At 46.5% G+C, this 26,660-nt stretch overlaps 2 protein-coding genes across 7 annotated transcripts in view; one reads left to right on the top strand and one right to left on the bottom strand.

The window, feature by feature from the left end:
* LOC128747768 (zinc finger protein DPF3-like) overlaps positions 1-26,660 on the top strand; it is a 51,823-nt gene that overhangs the window by 4,388 nt on the left and 20,775 nt on the right. Inside the window, exons 2-13 of one of the 3 annotated variants that reach the window (XM_053845910.1) lie at positions 4,683-4,843; positions 5,272-5,379; positions 6,800-6,927; positions 7,067-7,162; positions 7,234-7,294; positions 7,524-7,565; positions 7,651-7,794; positions 7,861-7,974; positions 8,110-8,692; positions 8,882-10,963; positions 15,052-15,486; positions 16,568-16,730. In XM_053845910.1, the coding sequence (XP_053701885.1) occupies positions 4,683-4,843; positions 5,272-5,379; positions 6,800-6,927; positions 7,067-7,162; positions 7,234-7,294; positions 7,524-7,565; positions 7,651-7,794; positions 7,861-7,974; positions 8,110-8,270 (1,015 nt within the window). In that variant the 3' untranslated portion in view covers positions 8,271-8,692; positions 8,882-10,963; positions 15,052-15,486; positions 16,568-16,730. Of the gene's footprint in view, positions 1-4,682; positions 4,844-5,271; positions 5,380-6,799; positions 6,928-7,066; positions 7,163-7,233; positions 7,295-7,523; positions 7,566-7,650; positions 7,795-7,860; positions 7,975-8,109; positions 8,693-8,881; positions 11,572-15,051; positions 15,487-16,567; positions 16,731-26,660 lie in introns of those variants that run through there. The other 2 variants (XM_053845911.1, XM_053845909.1) reach the window with 2 other exon arrangements.
* The window catches only part of LOC128747767 (regulator of G-protein signaling 6-like), a 33,093-nt gene continuing 17,790 nt past the window's right edge, over positions 11,358-26,660 (bottom strand). The window contains exons 3-17 of one of the 4 annotated variants that reach the window (XM_053845906.1): positions 19,728-19,827; positions 18,896-18,946; positions 18,718-18,824; positions 17,879-17,930; positions 17,351-17,415; positions 16,626-16,702; positions 15,968-16,049; positions 15,627-15,701; positions 15,351-15,452; positions 15,105-15,277; positions 14,871-14,996; positions 14,615-14,801; positions 14,385-14,474; positions 13,604-13,663; positions 11,697-13,452 (exon numbers count right to left, since the gene is read on the bottom strand). In XM_053845906.1, coding sequence (XP_053701881.1) covers positions 13,402-13,452; positions 13,604-13,663; positions 14,385-14,474; positions 14,615-14,801; positions 14,871-14,996; positions 15,105-15,277; positions 15,351-15,452; positions 15,627-15,701; positions 15,968-16,049; positions 16,626-16,702; positions 17,351-17,415; positions 17,879-17,930; positions 18,718-18,824; positions 18,896-18,946; positions 19,728-19,827 — 1,398 coding nt within the window. In that variant the 3' untranslated portion in view covers positions 11,697-13,401. Of the gene's footprint in view, positions 13,664-14,384; positions 14,475-14,614; positions 14,802-14,870; positions 14,997-15,104; positions 15,278-15,350; positions 15,453-15,626; positions 15,702-15,967; positions 16,050-16,625; positions 16,703-17,350; positions 17,416-17,878; positions 17,931-18,717; positions 18,825-18,895; positions 18,947-19,727; positions 19,828-26,660 lie in introns of all 4 variants that reach the window. The other 3 variants (XM_053845905.1, XM_053845904.1, XM_053845907.1) reach the window with 3 other exon arrangements.

Consider the following 26,660-nt stretch of genomic DNA (forward strand, 5'->3'; position numbering starts at 1 on the left):
GTGGTGGCACTCAAGGCGGGGACCACTTCAGGGGACCATTTTCAGCCGCTCGGCTTTTCGTAATCCGAGATGACGCGCCGCGTCCCGTGGTGGCTTCGAGGCATGACTGTGAAGACGAAAACGTGGCGCTTGTTGCTTATCAGTGAGGACCTGCAGCACGTTAATAGTTGTACACTTCATTTATTCATTTATTATATAGACACCTGGTCTGAATTGTAGAATGTTTCTGATGGTCACAAGTGACGGAGCGCTATACTGGCTTGAGTGCATAGACGACGTGGAACATTGTCATGAGTTTTTTTCTAGGATTATTTGTATTGTGTCATGTATCGTTTTGTGACCACTGTATCGTGATAGGTATCGTGAGGTTGTCGGAAATAATATATAAATGAGTAGTATAGTATGAATTTTGGCTCTGTGTAATTCAATATTATATTGTTAATGCTAGCTTTTGAATGACCATTACAATGGAATCGTAGTTTGCTATTCTTAATTATTCATTTGGAATTAGCTCGTGGGGGTTCCGTTGAAGTACTGAGTCACAAAATTTGCTTTGAAATACAAACATCAATAAATGATACTGATGACCCTTCAGGACACCACACGGGCACCTGAGGACGTGATGCTAAATAATGGCTGCCATGATTTGTGATTCAGAGTTTTAGCGATTGGAATTCCTCAGCCATACAATCTTGCCTACTCTTCACTTTCGACTGGCACCGTGTGGATGACTTGCCCAGTCCCTGAGGGGATTTGGACTGTCCCGTTGTCAAGTCTTCAAGTGGCGACTGCTCTTGCTGAGACATTTTTGCCCACGGTCTTTTAGGTCAGCATTATTGCGGACACCATGAGGGAGTCACGGAGGAACTCCCTAATTCTGTTTGAGTCGCGTGTGTTTGTCACTGGCCTGGGGGTTGCGTAACTTCTTTTCGCGGATGATGGCCTCCCGTTTACTTTATCGGCCCGCTACCTGCTGTGCTCACTGGATCACATCATATCAAATGTGAAGTGGCAGGGGTGAAACTCGGCTGCTGAGAGTCCGAGACCATTCTTCCCTGAAGGCAAATGAAGGAAATAGTTGGAGACAGGTCCCATACCTTGAGTGAATAGTTATGTATGATGGCCATCAAGGGAAAGGGGTAATAAAAAGAAAGATTGATTGGAGACTTGGAGCAGCAGGAGTAATAATGTGTTCTCTTTGCCTCACGCTCTAGAGAAATGGGACAAGTCAAGAAAGTACAGACTCATGATGCGGAGTTGGGCTGCAACTGAGTCATTTGATAGTCGACTTGTCACCGAGTATCTCAACGATTAGTCGACTAGTCGGTATGTGACAGGGTTGACAAACACCCAGCATGTCTGTCTACATGTCTGTACCTCAGTTACAACCAGGTTTCACCGATTGATGGCCAGCTGGGGAAGGCTGACTGACCGGTCGCGTCACTTGGCTGGACCATCTTTGCATAAATGGCTACCTGGAGCACACGCAAGTTAGCATGTTGATCGCAATTTGTTATTCATATTAACCCAAAATAGGTTCAAACCTTTGCCTCATTTGTCATTTAAGAATCCTCTTCATTGAGTTTGCCGCATTTTAAACTCGGCATCAAGTTAACGCTACTGCTAGCAGTGATCCGTAATGAGCTAGAAAATTGTTTACAGTCTTGATGCCTAGATCACGACTGGATATAGATAGTCATGGATGACACACCACGTGCGTTGAAGGTCGAGTTTGGAGAAACCAGTTCTAGTTTCTGATATGTTTAAAACTGAGGATTCTGTGGCATCTCTTTCTTGGTAACATCTCTGTGTTGCGGAAAGAAGAGTGGAATATGCGTAATCTAGAAGGCGTATTACGAATCAAAACAGAGGTAAAAATTAGATTATCAGACGTATTTAAATTCTAAAAGCTGCTTTAATACATGTTTAATATATACACGGTTAATAAATAGTTAAGGAAAAACAAGTCAAAGCAGCTATACAGTTTTGGGAAAAGGTACTCTATGTAGCATTTTCTTATCCATAATCCTGACTTCAAGATGGTGAACCAGCAGTGCAGAAGTGCTTAGACTGCATTGCCTTTAGGTTAGTTTTGTGCTACACGTCGTCCAGTAATCCTACTATTGTGAAAACACCCATAACATTGTGTGTTTTCGCAGAATGGTCTGATTAAAACAAGAATCTGATTCATCGCACTGTATGGTGCAGTTAGTAAAGTTTTGCTCATAGAAGCTGTTTGACTAGTTGGTCATTGGTTTTCTTGCGACGTCTTTTGTTGTCGCATTAACTTAAAGAATGGAAGGTTGAATGTCATAAGACAGGCATTTTAAGGTGCTGCCATCTGCCTGTTTGTGACTCCATGCATGTTGACTTGTTTTTTTTTTACTTGGTCTATTATTAAATATTCCATTTTTAATAAGTGACATTAATACTTCAACATAAATTTGGCTCATCCAGGCTAACTTTAAACACGCCTCTGACCGGAAAGAGATTCTCATTACAGAGAAATAGAAACGGTTCCCCTTTAGTTGTTTGCTGGAGACCTTTTTTGTGCTTCTACAAAATGAAGTTGTCAGAAGCTGTTTTCTTTCATGGTAGGAGTGTGACCTAGATGTTATAAAACTGAGACGTGTCTCACTTCTGATTTAACCAGTTTCAGTCATGTTGACCTTTGCTAACAGTTTCTAAACCTCTGATTGTTCCAAGTACAGCTTGAGGAACTTGACTCTTCTGTCAACAAAGCTACCTTCAATTTGGCCATAAAAATATTTGGTGGATTAAAAGCAAACACTTCTGTGGCGTAATAAGCGAGGCCTTTATATATCCGGCGGAAGGTAAAATCCGGCTCTCACTTCTGGCAGAAAAGTCTAAATCTTTGAACTTAGGGCTTCAGCCATGTGGCCAACCCGTTTTCAACTCTGTGTGATGCCTTACTCATAAAATGTGCTTCCTATAGACAGGGAACCACCAACACATGTGAGAGAACAGTCCTGCATACAGCTGAGAGCAACACGGCGGTCTCTATCTGTAGTGTCCCGTTCAGATGGTTGAATTTAGCCATCATGAAGGATCACGGAGCTGCTGTGGTTGTTTGGTTCGTTTGTTCCAGTTAATTCTACGTTTTATTTTACTCAATATTTACTCATGTGAGCAGCAGTACACTGCAACCTTCGTGGGAAGTGGGGCATAGAGATGGAGTCACAAAGAATCCAGTCCTGCATCCAGGCCTCACTAGAAGTGAATGAGTGAATGCAAGACATTACTCCATGAGTTCATCACCCAATGAGGTCAAACCATTTGGCCATGAAAGGACAGTCTTGTGTCTTAATGTCTCCAAACAGTACAGGTTTCTTAGTGTCATTTGGTGCAATGGAATATGTGTTGAATTAAGCTTCCAGCTCTTTATGCTGATGTTTATCTATGGAATCCGAACATAGAGTCCTGTATGCGCTTTACTTTTTGCTGAAGAAGATGTGAAGAAAGTGCCACAGTTGTCGTCCCTGTTTTGTACCCTTACTTTGTCTCGTTTACTCATCTCCATCACCCTGACATGCAGCTCCACACTCCCCCAGAAGCCTCAGACACTGTGGCTTTGTCCGAATCACAGAGCAGCGGGCTTTGTGCGCGGCGACATTCCTAACACGGCAAAGACGAGAGGGAGAAGGTTAGAGCAGGACAAGCTCAGCGCCCACCTCCCCAAGCTCTGCTTATGGATTCCAGGCTCAACTCACAGCCGCCGGCTCATTAGTTTCACTTTAAGATGGCCGTCCTGCTAATGCTCTAATTGGAAACACGTGGTGGGGGGCTCATTTGGGCGGATGTGGAGATGCCCAGTTTGAACCAGAAGAGCCCAAGTCAGCCCAGTGATCTAGCATGCGATCTGTTAAAAATCAGACGACGGCGCGTGCCTCCATCTTTCATCTTGTGGAATTAAACGCTGCCCTTGCGCTTGGCTCTCTGCTGAGATGAATTAAGTGGGCTAATTAACATACCGTCCGTGTGGCAGAGATTGAGGGGTCCCAATTCCATTCTGGATATTAACACTTGAACCCGGAGGGAATAGATGAGTCCCGGTGGTGCACAGGAAGCCAGTGTTCCAGTCGTAACGTCCTGGTCTGGAGAAGACGGAGACCATTGTGTGTGTTTGAAATAGCCGTCAGCGTACTGTTATACAACAATATTGTAGTATAAATAATCGATTTCCTGGTTAGGATGCAGTCACTGAGCCAGCTGGCAAATAAGATGCGTTTAGTAACTGTGCAGCCTTTGTGCAACAACAATTTTATTGTCCTGATTTTGGAGCTTGGTTTACAGGGAGCTGCAGGTGTGCTTGAAATATTGCACGAAAACGGACACAAAAAAAAGCAGCAAGGAGTCTTCAAGACTTTCATTCATGATCACAGCTTTCAAAGTGTTTTTAAAGTAGGAAATCCCAAATGTTATTAATAGCCAGTTACACTCTGAGTCACAGTTCGTTTTATTAGCTTGAGCAGTCTGAGAGCGGCTAGAAAAGTCATGTTGTTGTTGGTTCTTGAAACCAATCTAGCATGCTAGTATGCTAATATAAGCTTTGTTCCATGATAGAACTGTACGCAGCGTCATGTTGGTGCTGTTAAAAGTGACATGAAATCCTATGCCGGCTAATGTTACAGTCTTTCTAATCCCTCATGCGCCCCCTGCAGGTTGGGTGATCAGTTCTACAAGGATGCCATTGAGCAGTGCCGCAGCTATAATGCCCGCCTGTGTGCCGAGCGCAGCGTCCGCCTGCCGTTCCTGGACTCCCAAACCGGGGTGGCTCAAAACAACTGCTACATATGGATGGAGCGTCACCACCGCAATCCCGGTACGCACACACAGACACACTCACTCGCGGTGGGGGTACATGAGGCGCAGACCATCAGGTGATCACTCATCAGTTTAATTTTAATTAGCTGTGGAGTGTGTGATTCTGATTGACAGCCTCCGAAATAACTGTCACCATAGCAACCTCCGCAGACTTTGGTGTTGGGATTATTGTGGGGGATTTGTCTCACAAGTTTTTCATGTTCTGACTGAAAGGTAACTTCATTTCAGCCAAATAGGCTAGCTTTTACTTCAGATTATTCCAACGGTTTGTTCGACTGAACAGCACCCGCTCAACCAGCCGCTTTGATGTGGAGACTGTAAAATGAAGAGGCTTCTACCACTGTTTCTACCCATGATCCAGGGTGCGAACAGACACACATCATCTGCAAAACATTTGGTTGATTCCAAAATTGTGTTTGTGTCCAGGAATGACAGCGGGACAGATGTACACGTACCCCGCCCGCTGCTGGAGGAAGAAGAGGAGACTCCACACCTCCACAGACCCCCACTTGGGAATCTACGGTCTTCAACTAGGTGCGTTCCTGCACCCACCTCCCTCCGTCCCCGCTGCTGTGGCCATGTGATTTACTGCTGATGACCAGGAATCATCTGGCTAAAAGCGTGTCGCTGTGCTCAGAGTGCTGATCTGAACAAGCTGCCAGTCATTTTTGCCTCCCAGACGATGAAGTGTGGCGTTGTTCTCTCCGGCTGGTGCACTTGTTTTGCAAGATGTAGACGCCGTAATTGGATTTAGTGCTGCTGCAAGCGCCCAGTCAGTGTTTGGCTACGCCGACGGCATTTAATAACCGTGTTGAGGAGAGCAGTTTGGAGTTTCACAAGGTGTCTCAACACTTTCACACTTTTTCCTTGGTCACCTCATCCACAAATAACTTGTGGTGCATTTGCTCAAGATCATTGCTGCCTAAGACCCCGGGCTAATAAGTGTGGAACACGGCAAACCAGCCGCTTTCATGTAAAGACAGAACCTCACCTGCACAAGTTGGAACCCCCCTGTTGCCGCCTGGCAACAGATCAGCTCAAAGAAATGTTGCTGACTTCACGAACCTAAACTCAATCCAAAATATTAGAAACATATTCATTGTTCAGCCTCCAAGTTTTGGAGCGGTATCAAATGAACCAATCCTTTGTTTCCCCGACACTTCCCATTTTTCCCACTCTTCCCCGACAACAGCGGCGTGTGCATCGTGTCGTGGCAAACTGAGCCGAGCCGAAGCATGCCCTGATTTGACCCGGCCTCTCTTCGACGGGGCGTTATTCCACAGCTGGCCGGCGGCATGAAGCAGCAGGCAAAACTTCTGGATGTCTCGCAGACGCTGTGCTGGAGAGCGGGGCTGCATGCAGAGTGGGCTCCCTGCTGCAGGCTGCTGACGGCTCTATTTATAGCTCACCGGCTCCCAGGGGTGACGGGAGGAAGGGGAGGGGTTGAGGGGGTCTGTCTCGTCGCCGAGAGTTGAAAGTCAACGTGTGCAGACACAATGGTGAGGGGCTGCTGCTGCATGGTGATGATCTGCTCCGGAAAAAAAAAAAATCCCTAAAAAGACGGGAGAAGAAACAGTGTAAACAAGATGCGATCGACTGTCAGAGCTTCTGTTTGTTTTGCCGCGCCGGCTCAACCTGCTTGCCTCCTACACTGTTTGTTTAGAATCCAACTGTAGGAGGCGATATGTGTGCCACGTGGTCTGGTCCTCACCCAGAATGCACTTTTCTACATCAAATGTCCAGGTTCTTATTAAGATTATAACTGACTGGGAATTTCTCCTTATCCTTATAGCTCTTTCACAGCTCCACGCATACACACAATACACACACACACACGCGCACACACACACGCACACACACATTGTACTGTAATTCACTTCCACAATCTCCGGTGCTTGTCACTTCAAGATTTCCAGTTTTCGTCGTAGTTATTTATGTTTATTTCCGACGGCAGACAACGGGCTGATGTCCAGGGACGGGTTGCCCGCGCAGAGCACAACGCTGGAAGCTTTGCTCCGAGGAGAAGGTCTGGACAAGAGGAACAACTCCAAGAACGATGAGGACAGTCTCCTGGAGATCCAGGTGGGTCCCACCTCTCACATATATCACTGTCGACGGGCATCAATGACAAGTGTCATGTTTCAAACATAAAACCAGAAATCATTATCGTATCATTGTCTGGCGTTATGTCTCATGACGACACAAATACGTTTTCTTCCAGAGGGTCCTGGAGGCTGACGCAGCAGAAGATGCCTTTAACGACGACGACGACTTCGAAGTGGACACGCCCAGGAGGAGACATCGGGGCAAAGGAAGAGTAAGTTGGAATTGCTGTTGCCGTAGCAACCATTTGCAGCATCACAGACTCACACCGGTCCTGGTCTTCAGGGTCGAGGGTCCGGCCGCAGGAGGGCAGACCTGGACGACGACAAGCCGTACGTCTGTGACAGTAAGTGTGGTGGAGTTTCTATTGACAGGATGTCAAAATGTAAGACGCTTGAAGGTCACTTGGTCACACACATCACTAAGCCCAGCTAGGAACCAAGCCCGACAGTCTGTACGCCTGACCCCACCTCCAGACTAGAGCATCGAGGCGGTCCCTGACAGAGATAATGCAATGCCTCAAACTACCACAGTTCTAGTGTTATCATGCTGACGTCTCTGCTTCTCTGTTTTAGACAGATACAAACAGAAACACAACTCGAAAGCTTCACCATCAGGTACTGCCTCTCCTATTGAGATGGCTAAATATTTGCCTGGCTAATAATAAACTTGTGTGTGTGTGTGTGTGTGTGTCGCGCACAGTATACGCGAAACGCTACAGAAACCGTGCAGGTCTAAGTTACCACTACACAAATTCCCACATGGCAGAAGAGGAGCGAGCGGGGGAGAGAAGCACCGTCCCCCCGTCCAGATCTCCCTCCGTCCCACAGACTGACCGCCACAAACGTAAGTTCCGGAACTGTCTCTGGGATTCTAGATACAAACGTGTGTTCAATGATGTGTCTCTTCCAGGTCCAAAGGCTCTGGTTGGGACCAGCATTCCCAACAACTGCATCAAGAAATGCCAGTGTGTGAACAAGAAAGCTGTTAAACCAGGTTCCCCCTGCCCCACCTGCCAATGCACAAGTGAGTTTCTCCCTGTGTCCTTACCTGTGTCATTGGATCGATAGCAATTCAATGTTCTGTAATAGTTGTTCTTCATCAAGCTGCAAATGAAGTGATTGTCTTCTCGCTTGTGCTCTTCTCGGTCCTGCGGGTCAGCTGACCGCGGAGACGAGAAGGACGACGGGACGTTCACCGGAGCAGAGGAGCTTTTCGGAACCACCTCCGAGAGCGACACCTCCACCTTCCACGGCTTCGAGGACGACGACCTGGAGGAGCCTGCCACCAACGGCACCGCCTTCCCGGGCCGGCACAGATAGAGAGTCCGACCTGAGTCCCGGAGCTGATTTTCAGAACGAACCTACGCTGCTTCTTTCTGTTGCCGAAAGCACAACGTGATTTCAGGACCGAGTGAAGTTTTATCTACTGTTGAATAATTTATAAACTCTTTTTTTATATATATATATAAACATAAATATATATTAACTTTTAAGGACGCAAACTGACTTTTTAGATTTTGAAGTGTTTTTTTTTCTTTTCACTGGAGCAAAAGGAACTGAAATATTTTGAACAAAAACACTGGAGGAGTTGGAACATTTTTAAAGCGCGACTGATTTTTGTCTGGACGTTGATCGGATGTGAGAATCAAACTGCGACAGTGAGGCCTCTTCCTGTGTGAAGGTGGAGCCAAGAACAATATTTAATATTTTTATGAGATCTGAAGTGGAAAAATGATTGACAGGTAAGACGCCAAAGATTTTCTGTGTCCATGTGGACGACTGTATGGAATATCTGCTTTTCTTTTCTAAGGCTCTTTGTGTGAAATTCAGAGACACCTAGTGGTAAAGTTGATCGCAGTCAAATGAATTATGAGAGTTTTTTAAGCACCTACCTAAAACATGGGAATGTTAACTGGAACTTTCTGTTGCAGGAGCTAAAGCGGCAGATCAAACCGGGCAAATGAAGATACATTTCAACGGTCTCAACGAGCCACTGTTTTATATGCCTGTGTTATCAAGGCGATGGGAAGGATCTGCGGACCTGGAGCTGCTTTTATTTCCACCCTCTGGACCACAGGGAAGGCCGAGGACTCAACGGTCCCGTTCTTGTTTGGTGATCTGATGTGACAATTTAGACGTCATTACTCATCACTGTGCCAGCCTGCCGAGCTGACCCGGTTACCAGCTCTGATGACAGCCATAAACCCCGCCCCCCCTCATGAGGCCATGGAGACAGTCCCGGTCTCCCTCGCGACACACTGATCTCCTGGACCACTGGATTACTCTCCCACAGTGAGACTGTCTTTTCTCTCTTGTATAATATTATTTAATCATGGATCTTCAGAACCGACTGTACAGATACCTCGGGCCCGGTCGCCTCAGGCGGATTGTTCCAGACTCTGTGGCAGATCCATGCGATTGTAATCATCGAAGGACTCTAACGCTTGAATACACTTCGCAATAAGTGGCGGACTCTTCTGGAAACTTTGCTCCGATCCAAAACTTGGCAAAGACCTCGATCGCCTCATGACTAAATGAAGGTGCTCGAATCTACAAGCCACTGGTTGCGCTCACTGTCCTGAACGACCTGTTTGTTTTCCGATCCATTGATCCTGACCTTGAGCTTCTGTATCCCACCTCTCCTCCCTCAGGGACCCTCTGCACACCCCTCCGTGTCTCCCTACGGTATTACTCTTCCAAGTCTTTAATCACGAACCTGCTGTATCAGTAAGTCGGAAGTTACGGTTCTTTAACAAAGTCGCTTGATAGCCTGTTTTACCTCGACGACGGCTATGTCCAGATGACTACGTTTGGATATAGAGATGTCCATACTACCATTTGCTACTTTTACCATTTGCTTTCACCAGGCTTGTGGACCAACTAGACAAAGTTCCAGATTTAAAAAAAAAAACCTACCCGTGTGATAACCTTCTTGTTGGTGTTTTTCCGTCGGGCAAACAAGTGTGCATTTCTTCTCTAATGTGGTGTATCCGTTCTCTGCAAGTGAGCAACTGGTCTAGTTGCCCATGCAAATGTCAAACCCTGATTTACTAGTCATGTGGTAGTATGGACGGCTAGATTCTAAAATGAAGTGAAATTGTCTGTTCGAGAAATGTAGTTGTGTTGACATAGCCGACGACTCAGCAATAGGCCCTAATGCTCCCGGGCCAGCCCCGCTGGGGCAGCAGCGACGGGCCATCAGGGCAGGAATGGAGCCAAGAGGTGATGAAATGGAGAGCTTTTCACCCTCAACTGTACATACAAGTCCGAAATGGAGCAAATGAAGTCTTTTGTTTGTTAAACTATTTTTATTGTTCCAGGAAAAAAAATAAATGATTCATGGAAACCGCCCTGTCCTGACCCCTGGTGGTGGGGAGTGGCAGCCCATTTCAGGGGAAAAGATGGGCTGTGCTGAACTGCTGTTGCCTGTTTTGCGGATTCTCTTCTGCACTGTTGTCATTCATGCCTATGTTTGCTCTGTCTGCCTTGAAATTATACAGACATCTAGCAACAATTTACAGATGTGGTGTTAGGTAAGTATCTTTGGTGGTCTTCTAAGACACAGCTGAGATTGCCACCTGGTGGCGTGAAATTATTATTGCATGCATTCACAAGGTCAGGCTGTGGACCTCCTCAGGCTCTGGCTACCAATAAGATGTTTGGTAACTACATGACACTCAGCCACCTGTAGCTGTAATAGGATTGAACTCATAAGTTCAGATTCAGCGTGCACCCATTGGAATATACATGCCTTGCATCTGTTTTTGCTTGTCCTGAGAAAGAGTAAAATCAGCTATATATATATATATATATATATATATATATATATATATATATATAGCCTGGGTTGACATCACACCCAAGCGACCAGACCTGTTTTGCCTTACAGATCTCAATGCTTCCACAGGTTCCTCTGGTTGTGTGTCATGGCTGGGTCACCCAAGGCCGAACAGTCGAAATACGAAATAAGTCATAGCAGCCATCTCAGTAAAACTGCAACAATTTTAACTTTGGTAAGTCCACTCAAAAGTACTTACTTTGTAGGAGATTGAAGATGTTTTATTGCACTATGGAAACCATAGTCATGTTAATGCATCGGTGACAGTGTTTTCCTGGTACATTTGTTGAGGTGAAGATGGTGTTATGAAATGAGTCTCAAACACTGACTCAACATAGATTAATAAATTGTTTGACAACACGGTGCCACAGTTGGGAATATAGGTACAATGGTAACACCGTGTAACAATTTGTTGTCGGACTTGAGACCGGTCTCATATTCAAGACCATATAGTCAAGGTCTTGGTTTGGTCTCGGATTAACTCGATTTAGACTTGGTCGTGCTCAAATCTCAATTTTTTTGTCCTCGTGTTAAGTTGCAGACCAATGAAGTCTTTTGTTTATGAAAAACCCCGGGCTGAATGGCACCTTTGTGTCCATTAACAATCCTTGTTTATGTCACTGATGGGAGGGAATAAACAGCTCTGACTGTGAGTGTCAAGCTAGCGCATCAATAATTACTTCCACCAATCAATGTGCTTATGTTTTAGAGCTCTCCCTCTGGCCGTAAGTAAACAGAATACCACTGAAGCAGACCAGCATATTTCCAGGGTTTTCAGGGCAGGTGGGGAACTAGCCAACTTGGAAGAGCTTGGATGCTCTTCGGTGCTCTGTAGGTTCATGTGGTTTATGATGACTGATGGACTAATGTGTTATGTATTGGGTTCTGTCTCGCCACAAAAGTGACTCTCTCTCGGATTTGGTGGCTGATATTCAAGAACGTTCTAGACAAACAAACCAGAGAAACTTGACCCAAGAGAAGACGACACACACTGGTGCAGAGTTTTTTTTGTTTTGTTTTATTATTTGGTTCCCATGTTAATATAGCAGGTGCTGGAGTGTTGCTCTGTGCCAGTAGTCGCTGATCGAGAAACTAAAAGCTCAAAAAAATGCCCTGAACATGTTACATGCATAGTAATGTGCCGTTTCAGATTTGTGTGCTTTATTTTCATTATAACATTTCGCACTGTATCCGCCGAAACAGTAACATTTAGTCGTGTAACCCCAAGGTTGTCGAGACAATGTCTTATTGTCCGCTGAAACCTGGACTGTTGCAGAGCGACGGCTGGGAGATAGATGATCAGAGCTTTCAGTAGGCGTTGCAGTCGCTGGCCTCGCGGTGGAACTGTGTGGAGGAGAATCCTCCGAGGAGCACCAGTGTGTGCACCAACGTTTCAGTCCTGCCTCTTCACTGAGCCGGCCTCCATTCGTCTGCAGTCTTTGGGCGGAGGCTCCCGCACACATGCGCGCTGCTCTCCCTCGTGTGACTACAGACTAGTCCATGCACATAAACAATTACTAACCGTTTGGGCTGCAGGCAGGCAGCTCCTCAACAGGAGCAATGACATCATGATGTAGAAAACAAAAAGCACTCGACACAGTCTGGTTCTGGCCCTTGTGGTCCACCTGGTGGTGGCAACCGCAAAGGTGAGGACTTCTGTAGGGTTCTTGGTCACTGCACAGAGGTTAGAGGCCTGATTTGCTACCAAGTAGGTGGTGGCTTTTGAGGGGACATGAACTCGAGAGTCTCTACGGGATGGTGAGCCTCATCTCTAACAGCAGGCAGTTTTACCGCTCTCCAGGTTAGGTACCAAAATCTAATTCAACTAACAGGCGTTTCCTGTTAGACTTGTCCCAAAACCAACGGCAAGAAACGATAGAGTTTCGCCTTTGCCCTTCCGATCCTACGAACTGTCGCTAACACTGTTCATGCTAACCCTCATAGTGTGACCTTGGAGTGAAGCCTCCTCCGATAATGGCCTCCACAAAGTGCGAAATCTCCCATACTGACCTGGAAGTTAGCCAGAAGTTATTTCCCTTGTGGTAAATCAGGCCCTTTAGTGTAGAAACATGCAACACTCAAATGCTACATGAAGCCCTTATGCTAGAGTTTGGAATGTAATGAAGCATGAACAATTATTCCGCTAATCCTGTGTTGCATTCAAGAGAGAGAGAGTTTATTTTGGTGGACCAACCATCTGCCGGTGGCGGATGGCGAAGCTCAACTAACTTCTCTGTCACGAGAACGCAGCACTGGATGGGACTGGGACATTTTGGTTACCGTCAACACTAGCGTAGTTTCTGTTTCATGTGGTGCTGCTGCTGGATATAGATACAAACTCTCATGGCTATAAAAAAAGACTGAATATAGTTCCTGAAAAGCAATAAATGGTCTCGTGCTCTAGTTATTGCTGCTGCCACATAAATATCTTCTCTACATTGCTTATTAAACCATGTGCTTCTTCCAAAACAAACATGAAGGAAACAAAATCCCGTCAAAGAGCCAGAGTTTTGGATTTGGCAGCTCTGGAGTCGGTGCTTTCTTGCGTGAACTCCCGCAGCGGTATCAGACCGACCTGAATGGCGGCCATCCGACGTGTCCCATCTCGTGACGTCAGGACGACTGCATTAGTCCGGTCAGACGCTTTCCCGTCAACGACTTCCCCTGGAAGGTCAAAGAAATCCACATAACGTTCCCGCCGAGCCGCTTGCAGAAATGTGAGATTAATCGTGATCAAAAGACCGAATTAGAGTTCGACTACGGACAGTGAGGCAGCCAGTGTGGGTTTGAGCAGCCGCGGCTCCAGTGGACTTACCACGCTGCGGGTGAACTTCTCCAAAGATGTGCGGCGACCCTGCTCAGTGTCTGCTGGCTGCTGTTTGGGGAAGGGGGGGAAGCAGGGTTTGGGTCAGGTTCGGGTGTTGATGGGGTCGGGGGTGATGTCATTAGAGCGGGCCAAGCAGTGCAAAAACAAAAGGGGGGAGGGGGAGAAGAAAAGGAGGCCGGAGAGGAGGAATAAAGGAAGAATCCATTTTAGGGGAAGGTTGGGGTGACAGGCCAGCAGAGGGAGCAGTGGTGGAACCAGAGAGGGGGGAGGGGCTAGCATGAACAGAGGCAGCTGTCATTTGTTCAAAACTTGCACAAAAATGATAAAAAGAAAAGCTTCATGAGGACAGAGATCACATGACGTGTGATTTCAAGGCGCCGTGATAAAACACTCCTGAAGGGGCCGCGACTCTTGGCTGTGCTCAATACGGGATGGCAACTTTGCTATTGGGTGTCACTATAGGTTTCAGCTTGTTATGACAGGTCTTCCAGCCTCACCTCATGGGGTAGTCTTTAATCCCCACCGGCTAATTCGCAAGACTTTCCCATTTTGAATTGTTGTATTGAAGCTTGGAACACCTTACAAGTGTTATCGCTAAGTTACCGATAGCCCCAGACCTGGATCACAAACTCTTTGTGACGGTGGTCATAATAAATCCTGTTATCGTTATCGGCCTTAAAAACACCCGGCATCACGCGATCACACTGGTTAGAGAAATGGACAGCGAGAGAAATGAGCCGTCGGCAACGGGAGCCGAGCGCCGCCTCACCTTCTTCCGCGCCAGCAGCAAGTCCTGGTAGATGTTGGATCGCAGAAAGCGTGCATAGCTGTCGCTCTTCATCAGCTTGAAGATGTGCTCCTGCAACAGCCGCGTTGAGAGACTCAGCATTTCCTTAGCCCAACACGCCAGTTACCCTGGCTTGCTGCAACTTCTCTGCAACTCTGCAAGTGCCTCAGTGGCTTTGCCTCAGTGCCCCTTAATGTCATGACGCCATTCACCTGAGCGTCCTCAAAGCTGTAGCGCCCCGGGTCTTTGAGGTTCTGGCTGGTGCGCTCGTAGCTGTGAGAGTCCAGGTTAATGGAGCTCGGTGCTCCCTCCGCCAGGAACTCCTCCCAGATCTGCTCGGCCCGTGAGGAAACCTCCTGCAGCGGCCGTCGCTTCAGGTCCTGGACCGCTAACCAGAACCTTCGGAGGGGAAGACAAGGCGTTGGAAAAAGCAGTTGCTATCGACAAAAATATGTTTCAGTATCTCACCGGAGGTTTTCAGAGCTGAACTCTGATTCGAGGAACTTCAAGAACTGGTCTCGTCCCGCAGGGTCCTTCAGAGCCTCCTCCAGGCTGAAGCCCCACTTCTTGACGCGCTGTTGACTGGGGTCACGACTGTTCAGAGACAAGTATTTTTTTAACCACTCAACCACTTGTATGTTTCCTCTAGCCCTTCAAAGTTCAGGTGCTGTAGCGGTGGCGCTCCATGATGGTCCAGCTCACCTGGCCTCCACATCCCAAAATGAGGCGTCGTCGCTGACCCAAGGGTTGGAGGGTTCCGTCGGCGACACAAATGGGTCGTACTCCATGAATTGCTCAGTGTAGCCCATCAGACTGTCGGCCACTTTTGAGACCTTCATGCAGTGTCGGTCCAGCTGGATGTTCAGGAAGGTGATCTGTGGGGGGGAACTGCCTCAGCGTGCTGCCTCTGCGATTGATGACCCGCCGCCCTCACACCCGGCGACTCACCTCCTTCTGGACATCCTCTTTGGTGGGTTTCCTGCTCTGCTGAGAGCTGATGTGGACCGGACTGGGCTGACTCTGGCCGTCGTCTGGGACACCGTACACGGACTGCGGAGGAGAACAGACGAGCTGGACCATCAAGGTAAGACAGAACCGGGCCCCGCCGTTGCTGTATGATTAATGACACCGGTGCTGATGCCATCAATCTGTCTGGATGTCACTTTTCCATTAAAGTCTGAGTGGGTCTCATGAGGACGACGCTTCTCAAACATCCGTCCTTACCTTCTTCACTCTGTGTGGGTTCCTTTCTCGCCTGCACTTTCGGATGTCCATCTCTGTTGTATTGACGCAGCCGGGCTGCAGGGGGCGACAACGACATACAGACGTCAGGCTGAAATACGCTATGCTTCCTTGAAAAATGGAGTTTAGAAAACGATGCATGTAAAGCTGCAAAACAAAAATCTCATCTTGGAATACATGACACAATATAATGAAAAACGTATGTGTTTTATTTAGTATTTTCACATGATCTCAGTAATCGATTGGAATGGATTTAATCATTACTTTAACTTAAAATGTTTAAATGAATTTATACTCGGCAGAATTTGAAGCATGTGACGCACCACCGGTCGATGAACATCCCAGAACGCTCGCTCCTGGCTGTCCAAGATCTTCCTCTCTGCTTTGTCCTTCTTCCTGTCAATTCTGGGAATAAAACGGATATAAAACGCCAAAACAGACAGACAATTCCTTTGAGTGTCCAAAATCTGATAACAAATAGTTTGTTCCAAGTTCTAATGTTTAAAGTATATATGAGTGGGAATTGAGAAGTCACATCCAAACAATATTGAACTAAAAAGACACTGGGACAGTGCATACCTCCGTCAAGCCCCTTATTTCCTTCTCCACCATGATTTGTTTTACCCGATATTATTACCCTACACATGCATCCTATTTATTTAACTGGCGTTCAAAAATATTTAAAAAGCCAGCATCAGGATGAATGGCGAAACCTTGATTCTGTGATTCAGTCTTATGTTGTATTTACTGCTTTTTTGTTTTTTGTTGACAAACACATGACCTCTGTTCAGTAAAATATATATATATTTTTTAAAGATATGTGTTATGCTGAGTGACTATGTGTATTCACAACTTACGACCAATAGATGGAGCCATTACAGTAGAAGTAAAACTTGTAACCTGAGTGGTTCCTTGTCTTCCAGTCAAGACGTCACTTAAAAAAAGAGGAGCACCAGAGCGACCTAGTGAGAAAGGAGTCACCTGACTTGAGCTTCAGCCTGCATGAAGATGAACTCCCACTTCCGGGCGAAGGCACGCTGCAGCCGGGCGAGATTCTCCTGGAGGGACCGACCACAAGCATGGCAGGTCAGCTGATGATGTCATTGCCATGTTTCATATGGGTTAAAGTGCAAGTCAGCTGTAACATTCTGACCACCTGGTTACACCATGCATGTGTCGACCTGACAATTTTCCTTTGTAATAGTCAGTCTCCGCCCTAAAGACGTGCGCACACACAGAGGAAAAAAAACTCCCTTCAATTTCCCCTCAAATGCGCCAATTCATCCCCTTTGTCGTAGGCTCAGCTGCGCCGCACTTGACCAGGATCCGACCCCTGGACTGGGTCCACTCTGGGCGGCTGCATTGATTAAACTATTCACATGTTAATTCCTGACCTTTGCAGAAGCTGGTTTGAGGCTTGCTTCTTATCTTCACCACTCTCTAGCTCCTTCACTGCCTGTGTCAACTAAACAGGTATAAAATCTCCACGTGAGCCGAGACTCAGAAGAAACCATTGGGCTTTTGTACTCGGGAATTGATGAAGAAAAGCTGTAGGCCAGCGCCAACTTGATGCACAATCTATACACAATATTTGACTGGTGGTCATAATGTTACAGCTAACAAATGCACTCATGAGATAACAACAGGTAACAAGCATGTGGAAAATGTGTTGAACAAAAAGGCACTTCACTTAGCAAAGTACTCACAGCCTCATAGTCTGCCAGTTCCAGTCGCGCTTTATTCTGCATCGTCCTCTTGCACAAGTAGATGGCTGCAGGAGCAAGAAGAGAATTATCCATGAAGAAATATGGAGAAATGAAGCAAACGATTCTGTCGGTTCGATCATCTTATTTTTGAATCAGAATCGTGTAGTCAGGGACCAAAAAAACCACAACACAACTATACTTCCCTTTACGTTTGAAATGGAATCACATTTTCCTTCTATTTCACCATATTTCATTCAGAAATAACGTGACTTTACTTGGGGTGGTATCGCTCAGCTTACCTTTTTTTTTTTCCTAATGTCCAAAAATATAATATTAAAAATATATATATACATATATTGATATAAAATGAAAAATAATATGTAAAACTGTAGAAATATACACAGAATATGCGCTTGAAACACTCAACGACCATCACAAACTAAAGAGATTGTTGTTGTTGTTGTTTTCTTTTTTTTTTACTAGTTCTGCTAACGTCAGGCTTCAATGATAAAAACTCATTTGACTCACCATAATCGGTGTTCTCAGGCTCCCAACAGTTGGATGGCCAGAAATACGGAGACTGAAAAACCAGTAAGAAGTTACATAACAATATTCATTCTCATGAAACAAACCTTAAGAAACCTCTGCTCTGTTTTGGGCGGTGATGTCGCTGTGGCGTTCTCTCCATGAGGTGGTCGCTATCTTTGCCTCCATCCATATTTAATTGTCGTTGCAACTGATATTTCACATTCAAGAGTTTATTAATAATGGATCCCCGGCAACTACATGCTGCCTGAATAGCAGGGTGGAATAAGAACGTCCCTTGATCAATCCTTTAACTCAGTAATTGTAGGTAGCTTCAATAACTGCCTCTTCACTGGTGAGCAAATGTGGAGTGCACTGGGGGTGTATTTATAGAGCAGATTTTAGAGCTCTTTATTCCTTGCAACACAGCTATGGAGACTAGCCAGTGGATTGCAAATGCACCGTGGACTCTTTTTAGTGGTTTCCAATGACGTGGGGCCGTTGCATCACAGCAACATCAGAGGGAATATTTTTAGCCGCTGCTGAATGAGCATGTGTGACACATGCAGCCCCGGCGCATTAATGGCTTTTAATCTTGTGCAATACAATAAATGTATTGGAGCGGGGGGTTGGAAAGTGCCGAGGCAGCATGCCGGCAGCTTAGAACCAGACGTCTGTCTTTGGCCAAATGATGGGACGGTGGTGATCCGGAAAAGAGCCAAGCTCTTACGGACCTCGCTGTGAAAACCCAGTTCAAGCCCTCACCGAAGGTGTAACAACCCCCATTTCCCTTGCTGTGCCAGCCTGACTCTGAACCACTCATGGCCGTTGTTGTGCTGTACCTGGAAGCGATAAAGGGTTCCGTCATCTTTAAGCGTCAGGACGTGGTCCGAGATGGGAAAGATATAGCCGTGAGCAGCGATCAGGCTTCCAAGGTGGATGGCTTCAGCTGCAGGGAAAATGTTTTCTGAGTCCTCGGGAAGTCTTTGGACATGACATCATTCCCAGCCTGGGACATACCTACATCCTCAATAGAGAGGTTTTTCATCAGCCACTGGACGATGTCTGCGCCTGTGAAACAGAAAGACTTTTGAGTGCCATAACTTTTCAGGAATACAGGTAACATCCTACTGACATCCGGGATCATTCTGACCATTCGGTTATAAGTCGGACTGGATGTAAGTCGAATGCCATTCAAAATAGCCGACGCAAGGGTTATAGGTACAACTGTAGTGGTAGATGGCTGTGTGAGAGCCGTACGTGTTGCCGGGCTACTACGTGCTGCAGTGCCAGACATTGAATAAAAACAAAAAAAAAAGCATCTGCTGGGTGGACGTAAGTCGAGCGGGTCGCAAGTCGGATGTTACTTGTATTCAAGCTGCGGGTCAAGGCTGAGTAAGTGCCGGTATAAACTAAACTGGTGCAGCTTTGTAGCTTCCCTAATCTTGGACAGCGCATTATTTGGCCGTCGCTTGGGAGCTTGGCAGAGGCTGAAGAGAGAGAGAGAGATGTTGAGGCTGAGGGGCACCATGTGAAGGAGTGAGTCAGAGATGGCCGCTAGCAGAGCGGGAGCAACCCCAGTCAAACACCAATGAGTCATTCAAAATACATGCGCAGAGAAGGACGAAAGCGAGTGGCCTTTCCGCCGCGTGTCGGCGATCGCATGGCACTGCAGGCCATTTCCTTGGTGGCCAAGGTCTTATTGGGAAAGGCATCACTCGCCTTTAACTGTATCAGCAATTCAAATGAGCACTGAAAGGTCACATTATAGTTCTTGTTTGTCGTCGCCCAGTTGCCTCGCAGCAGTAAAGTGCGATCATAATATAATGCATAAGGCAAGTCCTGAGCTCACCTGAAACCACGCTGGGGATTTTGGAGAGGAAGCTTTTTACGGTCCGGATTGACACTCCACCAGCTTTCTCATCTTGTATCCGTGTGACAATGTCTTCGATCTGTGGAGAAGCAAAGAAGTCTTGGTGTTAATACATGGTTCTTTCTCACCAGAGCATTCAAGCTGCGGGCCATCTATCTACCTCTCTGTCATTGCTATTTTCTCAGAGTCGATCTGTCCGTTCAACACCCCCCTCTGGCCTTGAATACCAAAAACAGTCAGCTCATTCGCTGGTATTGTTGACTTTGTTTGTACGCCCGTAACCGCGTCAGAGTCGGGGAGAGAAGCTCGGCCACTAAAGAAACTCAAAGTCTAACAGCTGGTCCTCCATGATGAGAGAAGCCAGTCGAGGTGGCTGTTTGTCATGGTTCATCGCTATTAATTACCATCATTTCCAGACTATGAGCCGCTACTTTTTTTCTCGCGGTCTGAACCCTTACACGATAATGCGACTTACATATGGGTTTTTACAGGCTAAAGAGTGTCATGCTACCGATTAAATTAGACACATTTTATTGACCTTAAAGCTCCAAATATGCCGTTTTCGCTCCCGCGTGTCCACAGCTCCGCCCACAGAGCCGATCTCTTGAGCAGCAGCTGAGACCAGCTCTGGTGTCGGAACTTTGGACACACGGAAAAACAGCACATTTTGAGTGCTTTAATGTCAATAAGATGTGAGGAGTTGGCAACTGAGGTTCAGAACTTTGTCCAGTTTGTTTCATGAGTCAGTTTCCATGCTGCAGTCCGTTTTCCAAACCAGTTTAGAAGTGATCCTTGTGCATTTTTAAGCCTTTTTAAGGTGCAAACAGCACCACTGGCCCCGCAAACCTATAGATCGGGTTAGTTGGTGGTGCTCTATATTCCGGAATTTACGGTAATCGATTATCAAAGTGGCTGTTTGTGAGAGTCTTAAATTGATCTTTCCAATATCTGACGACTGACTTGGATGATCTACACCAAGGTCTGCCGTCAAAAAGGATTTATCTCATTGCAAAAATATTGTCACATCTCTTCCCACTGGCGCAGACCAACCTCACACCTCCGATGGATACGACACACATTACACATCCGACTCCTAAAATTAGGCTGCGCTCGACTCACATTCTGCAAACGCATGAAAACCCAGTCACTCAAGGACACTTCCGAGCCGGAATTGTTTTACAATAACTGTGTCAGGTCGGTGTTAACTGGAACTCGGGCTTGAATTGCCAAGAATCTCGTGACAGAGCCACAAATGAATCTCAATAACTGCCAGTGATTCCGCACATTCAGCTCTATTATCAACATCCTTCCTTTTAGAATACAGTCGCTGCTGAATTCTTCATGGCTCCCCAAGCATCCGTCTTGTAAGTAAGCACACTTGGGTGCCCCTCAACAGACACACACACACACACACTCGCACAGCTACAGTATGACAAAGCTGATTAGGTAAATTTCAAAGGGACGGCTTAAGGGCTCGTCATGCTCTGAATTTAAAGAACCCGTTTCCTTTTTCTCTCAGACTGTAGCATGTTCCCTTGTTACCCCGACCAAGTCACCATCACAGAGTTGCCACGTCACGCTGTGCTCCAGTTCCAGCGCACTTCTCTCTTTCTTTCCTTCCGCTGCTCATTCATCATTTAACGCAGCAGTTCTGTGAGCAACGCCAGCAGAGAGAGTCGGAAATACTGAATTAAGTTGCCAGCGAGCTCGCGAGATCATCCACTCGGGTTTACGGGTCATTACACTTGGTTGATGTTTGAATCCTCTTGCATATTGTATGTTCTGATGGAAACAACACGTTGTTGGAAGCTTCGTTATTGGAGACCTTTCCACGGGCAACAAAGTGTTCCACTCAACGGCAGCTCTCGGCAACAAATGACCGAACATAACAGTGGAAGACGGAAAGGCAAGAAAGAAAAACAGAAAGTCAAGGGAAGCGCCTAAAAGAAAGCCTGATGAAAAGACTTCAAGAGTAGAGAAAACTTGCGGAAGGTTGAGAGCACTTAACTGAAAAATCAGAGGAATCGTACGCCCTGTTTTTTCAGCAGGACGCGCTACATTTCTTATACTTTGTGCCTGAATAGTGCCCTAATCGTAGTGCCGTCATATTGGTTTACATAAAAAGGGTGTTCTGTCCTCGTAATGTCATTGAATTCAATTCGTAATTCTCATTTGTGGACACGTGACTTTGCCTTGAGGGGTGCCATATTTGTTTATAGGCAAAATCTCGTAGTTATCCACATTTCACGGTTGGCAACACTCGCATGTGATTGGTCGACGAGGGATTTGAGAGCGCTGTTATTGATAGACACTGGGGCACCCCGTCTCAGAACTCGGCTTAAGGCTAGCTGAAGCCCTAGCAACAGTAACCCTTAGAGCAACGAGTGATGGCGAGGACTGAGAGAAAACCGCCTGAGAGGTGAGGGACACCCTTAGAACGGTGACCTAAACCACTACCGTCCAAGAATGGAAAGCTTAATGATAACAACAGCAAGCACAACATGAAGTGGAATGTGACAAGTTAAGATCCGAAACGGGGAAACTTAAAAACTACGTTGATATTTGGAGGAAAAACTGGAAAATAATCTTGAACAACTTGAGCAAGGTATGATTGTATAGTGCAAAGTGTCCACTGGTTTCCTTGACGGTGACTAAGAAATAAAACTATCGACAAAGGAAGAAGCAGAACCTCTGTCAAGTCAGTGTGAGCCCTTTAGTTTGTGCCGAGCCCATCCCCTAACGCATCACGACAGAGATGTTGCTAGATGAGCAATACATGCGTGACGCCACACTCAGGAGTAGGTGGTAGGACAATTACCAGTCTCTGACAATAGGCGAGAGAGAATCTTGGAATGTATTATTGTGCCTCCACAGCCACGGCTCTGCCGGAAAGGATGCAGAGGACTTTGGAGGACGGAGCCAAACAATGAAACGTCTTTGATAGCGGTTAGATCGTCTGAAGGACGCCTCCACTCCCTTGAGTCACAACAACACACAAACAGATTAGGGCTTTTTTTGTTCTGCTACAACAATGGAGCCTGGACAGATCAGGGGAACTCATTATACCCATATAGGACGAGGAGCGTTTGGCCCGGCTTCAGAGGGGCCCCGCGTATCTCCTGCATGTATAAGCTAATGGTTCTGCGAGAGCTTTTTAAAGAAGGGAATATCTCTGCTGGCATGTGACGACGAGAGCACTTTGTCATCCAAATGATTACCAGGAGGGCGCTGGTGTGTCTGCCAACGTATGTTTGTATACGCAGCGTGTGTGTGTGCGTGTGCTTGTCACAGCTCAGTATGTGCTTGATGTGATCAGTTCATCTTATCTGCTTGAGCCTCCAGGAACAGCAGGCGTCCCCTATATGGGGCGTAGGATGGTGAAGGTTGAGAGAGAATGAGAGCGAGGATGGAGAGGATCACTTGTGGTAATATGTTGTCGTTGCACCATCGGATGCAAATGACTAGACACACAACGTATATCTGTCTATACAGCTCATCACATTACGACATGCTAAAGTAGAGCAGAGATGGTCTTGAGAATATTACTTTGCTTTCAAACATTTCTAACAGTTTCAGCTGGGGGGATTTACTTGGAAAGAGTCCAATTCTAATGAAAGTTAAAATTGTACTCTGTTGGCTGCGAGCGAATCCCCAAGAACAGAGAGTCAAACCTTTAGGGGGGCTTGCGAAAGCCCTACAGCACTGAGCGAACTCCCTAAAGCGGCAAGCCGAACTCCGAGAGCGGCAATTTAAACCCCTGACGGAGGCGAGCTAAACCACTCCAGTAACAAGCGAGCCCCCTAGAGGTACATTCACCCACAAAAAAAAAAAAAATGTATCCTTGAAGTCATGTAAAGAACTGGGTCACTCTGCTTGGGGTGGGTCTAAAGTTAGTGATCGGGAAGGCACAATTGATGCCCTTGATCTACGGAGGAAATAGTGTTGTCTCTGAGCCTGCAAGTCAGTGAATGCCATCCACTGTCAGGTTAGCTTCCATTTTGCTTCTTCTTGCTGAAATGTCAGCTTCTGGTAAATGTAAAAAAAAAAGAAAATTCACATTATTATCAGCTCTCAGGATGTCAGTGTTTCCTGTTTCAATCTGGCGTTAATACTCTGAAATGCAGCAGCGTTAATAAAATTGTCCCTATTTTTTACTAATCGAATCGCTGCGCTCATTTTTCCAAAAATGGCACAAAGCTATTTAAAACCGGCCCAATCTTCCTGGCTGCTGAAAGATGCATCAGGCAGTAATAGTGCCATCAATGATTCAGCTCACTTGTCAGCGGTATAACTCAGTCTGGAAGACGACGGCCGTCCAGATGACACAAATAAGATCAACGTCTGCAGATAATGATGCTGGCGAGAGAGACACCCGCGGAATTTAGTTTTGGACTCTGAGTCCACGGCAAATTTTCTGGTTTGCTGAGTCATATTAAAGGAACCAGACAAGATGGTCATGAATAGTCGACACTTCTGAATGAGACTCCTTTGTTGGATAGGACTGAAGACTTGAGTCAAACGTTTAAAACTATTAGAGACGGTCTGAAACGCAGAAGAAAAGAAATTGATCTGAGTAAAGTTACACCGAAAAGTCGCCAAAAAAGGGCAAAAATATCCATAGGTGTCCATCAGACCTGCTGGAAGAAACCATTGAGGATAACAAGGGCAAGTCGACGGAGACATGGAGATAGGGACGTTTAAGCCACACAATGGAGAGTTTGGAGAAACTGATTCTGTCAGAAATGAATGATGCAAAGGAAAAAGGGAAGATATGACAGATGAAAGAAAAGTGCTGCAATAAGGGAGGAAGTTCAAAGTCAACGAAAGGAAATGGCAAAATAAGAGTCAACAAAAAAATCTGTGTGGGGAGGAGGACAATGGATGACAACGTGACAGAGACGCTCTCATCACAGCTGATGGTGAAATTCCTGGTGGAGTCGATGATCTTCTAGGTTCTCATGGCGGCATGGCTGGCAAGGAACATCACTAGATGAGCAGACAAAGATCACTTTCAACAAGGATTGAAACTCTACAAAAGAGAGAAACAAGTGGCAGTGGGAAAGAAATTCCTGGGAAATGAAGGCAGACATGCATTTTCTTCCCAGTTTACCTCCAAGATGGTAAAGTGGAAACCAACCCATCCCCAGAAGAGGCACGCTATGCCCATTGGCAAGAGGATATGAACATGAATGAGGGCTAATGACCCAGCTGCCTGAGGCTCAAGTGTAAGAAAATGCTCCACATGGCTCAGAGAACAGTTTGGTGATTCTCCAACTCTGAGGGGAGCTGGTAGATTTTCCACTGTGTCCTGGGTTTGCCATGATCGTACACCCCGCAAAGGCCATGGCCAGGATGTAGCCAGACGGCTTTCAGTCCCAGTCAGTAAACGTATAGATCATCATTTATGAATTAGACATCTCTAAAGAAACACTGAGACAAGAACATGGCCACATAACAGGTAGTTCCCATAGTTGACCTCCAGTTTGCTCATCCAACCAAGAACGTGTTGCGGCCAACTGCTCCAACAGCCAAAGTAAAAGCTCACATTCCCCACCCTTGCATAACAAGACATAATCCTTGAAAGGAGTTTTGTCCAGGAACTGAAGGGTGCACCACCTGTCATGCCTTTTCGACATCCAGTTTGACCTCAGCGCCATACTGGTGCATAATTAAGTGAGTTCCATCTGGTGTGTGGCGCCCTGGGGCCTGAGGTGAGAAACAACCCTGCTGGAGAGAGAGAGAGAGAGAATCCCGCCTATCCTTCCGTCCCACCCCGCTCTCTTTGCATGCCAAGTCATGATGGCGAAGCTGTGTCGCTGCGCTGCCGGATCTGAAACCCCAGAAGAGAGACGCTGACAGGCTTGTGAGGAAACACGCAGCAGCAGCGTGGAAAAGCCCTGCCAAGCGAGCGTGATGGCTCTGGAAGTGTGAATGAATCGCATTAGCTCGATCGCATGCTGACACATGTGAGGCCTGAACGCTGAGGATGCTACCAAGCTCTCAGTGGCTCCCTCAATAAAATACCTGCCACGGATGCATCACCTCACAGCGCTGAAGGAAACACATTCACTGATGCGTCCACTCCAAGAAATTGCAATCTCCACAGGAGATACCTGGCAGGTTTTCCTGCTACAGACATCTGCCAGGACAGACTGCACCCCTTTCCCATCCCGCTGAAATCCGCTGCCAATACCTTTCTCGTGTAATCCCTCTGATCATTAGAGGCAATGGATTGCAAACGCACTAAAGTGAATTGTTTGATGGCGGAGAAAAGAAATCCCATTGAGTGAAAGCTGGTTGAATGACTGGGGGGAAAAAAGGTTGAACGTATACAAATGCATCTGACTGTTGTCGTCTTCTGTAGCGCCCTAATGTGGTTCAAGAATGCAGCGGCACAGGAGGAGGATTAGAAGCCAAGCTGCCGCTTCTCTCTCCGCTCCTGCGTGGTCATAAGAAACCGCTGGTTGGGTTACATAAACCGCATTCTTCTTCATGCTCCGTTGATGAATCTGTTTCATAAACCGGGGGAGTCCATCATTGCTCTGAAAAATAGTGAGGTTCTGTTTGCTTCATTGGTCTGAAACAGATCTTTGTGGTGTAGAGTGTGAGGCAGAGGAAGAGTAGAGGTGATGGAAACAGTATTTGGAGTCAATCCCTGACGGAGAGAGCTGAGGCAATGATGCGAGTGAAAATAAGCACCGGACATTTTCACGACACTGACAATGAGTGATGTAACACAACGCTTAATAGATGAAATGTAACGACCCATCAAGTGCACCCTGCGTACTGTTAAACGCCAGACGAGTCAGCAACATCCCTGGTGTGCAGCATATCCGCAAGTTAAAGAGTCGCTGCAACAATCGGCCTTTTGCAAACAACACAAACGGAGCGCTACAGGCGTTTGTGTTTGGA

Source organism: Synchiropus splendidus, chromosome 16, assembly GCF_027744825.2.
Source record: "Synchiropus splendidus isolate RoL2022-P1 chromosome 16, RoL_Sspl_1.0, whole genome shotgun sequence".
Lineage (NCBI taxonomy): Eukaryota > Metazoa > Chordata > Actinopteri > Syngnathiformes > Callionymidae > Synchiropus > Synchiropus splendidus.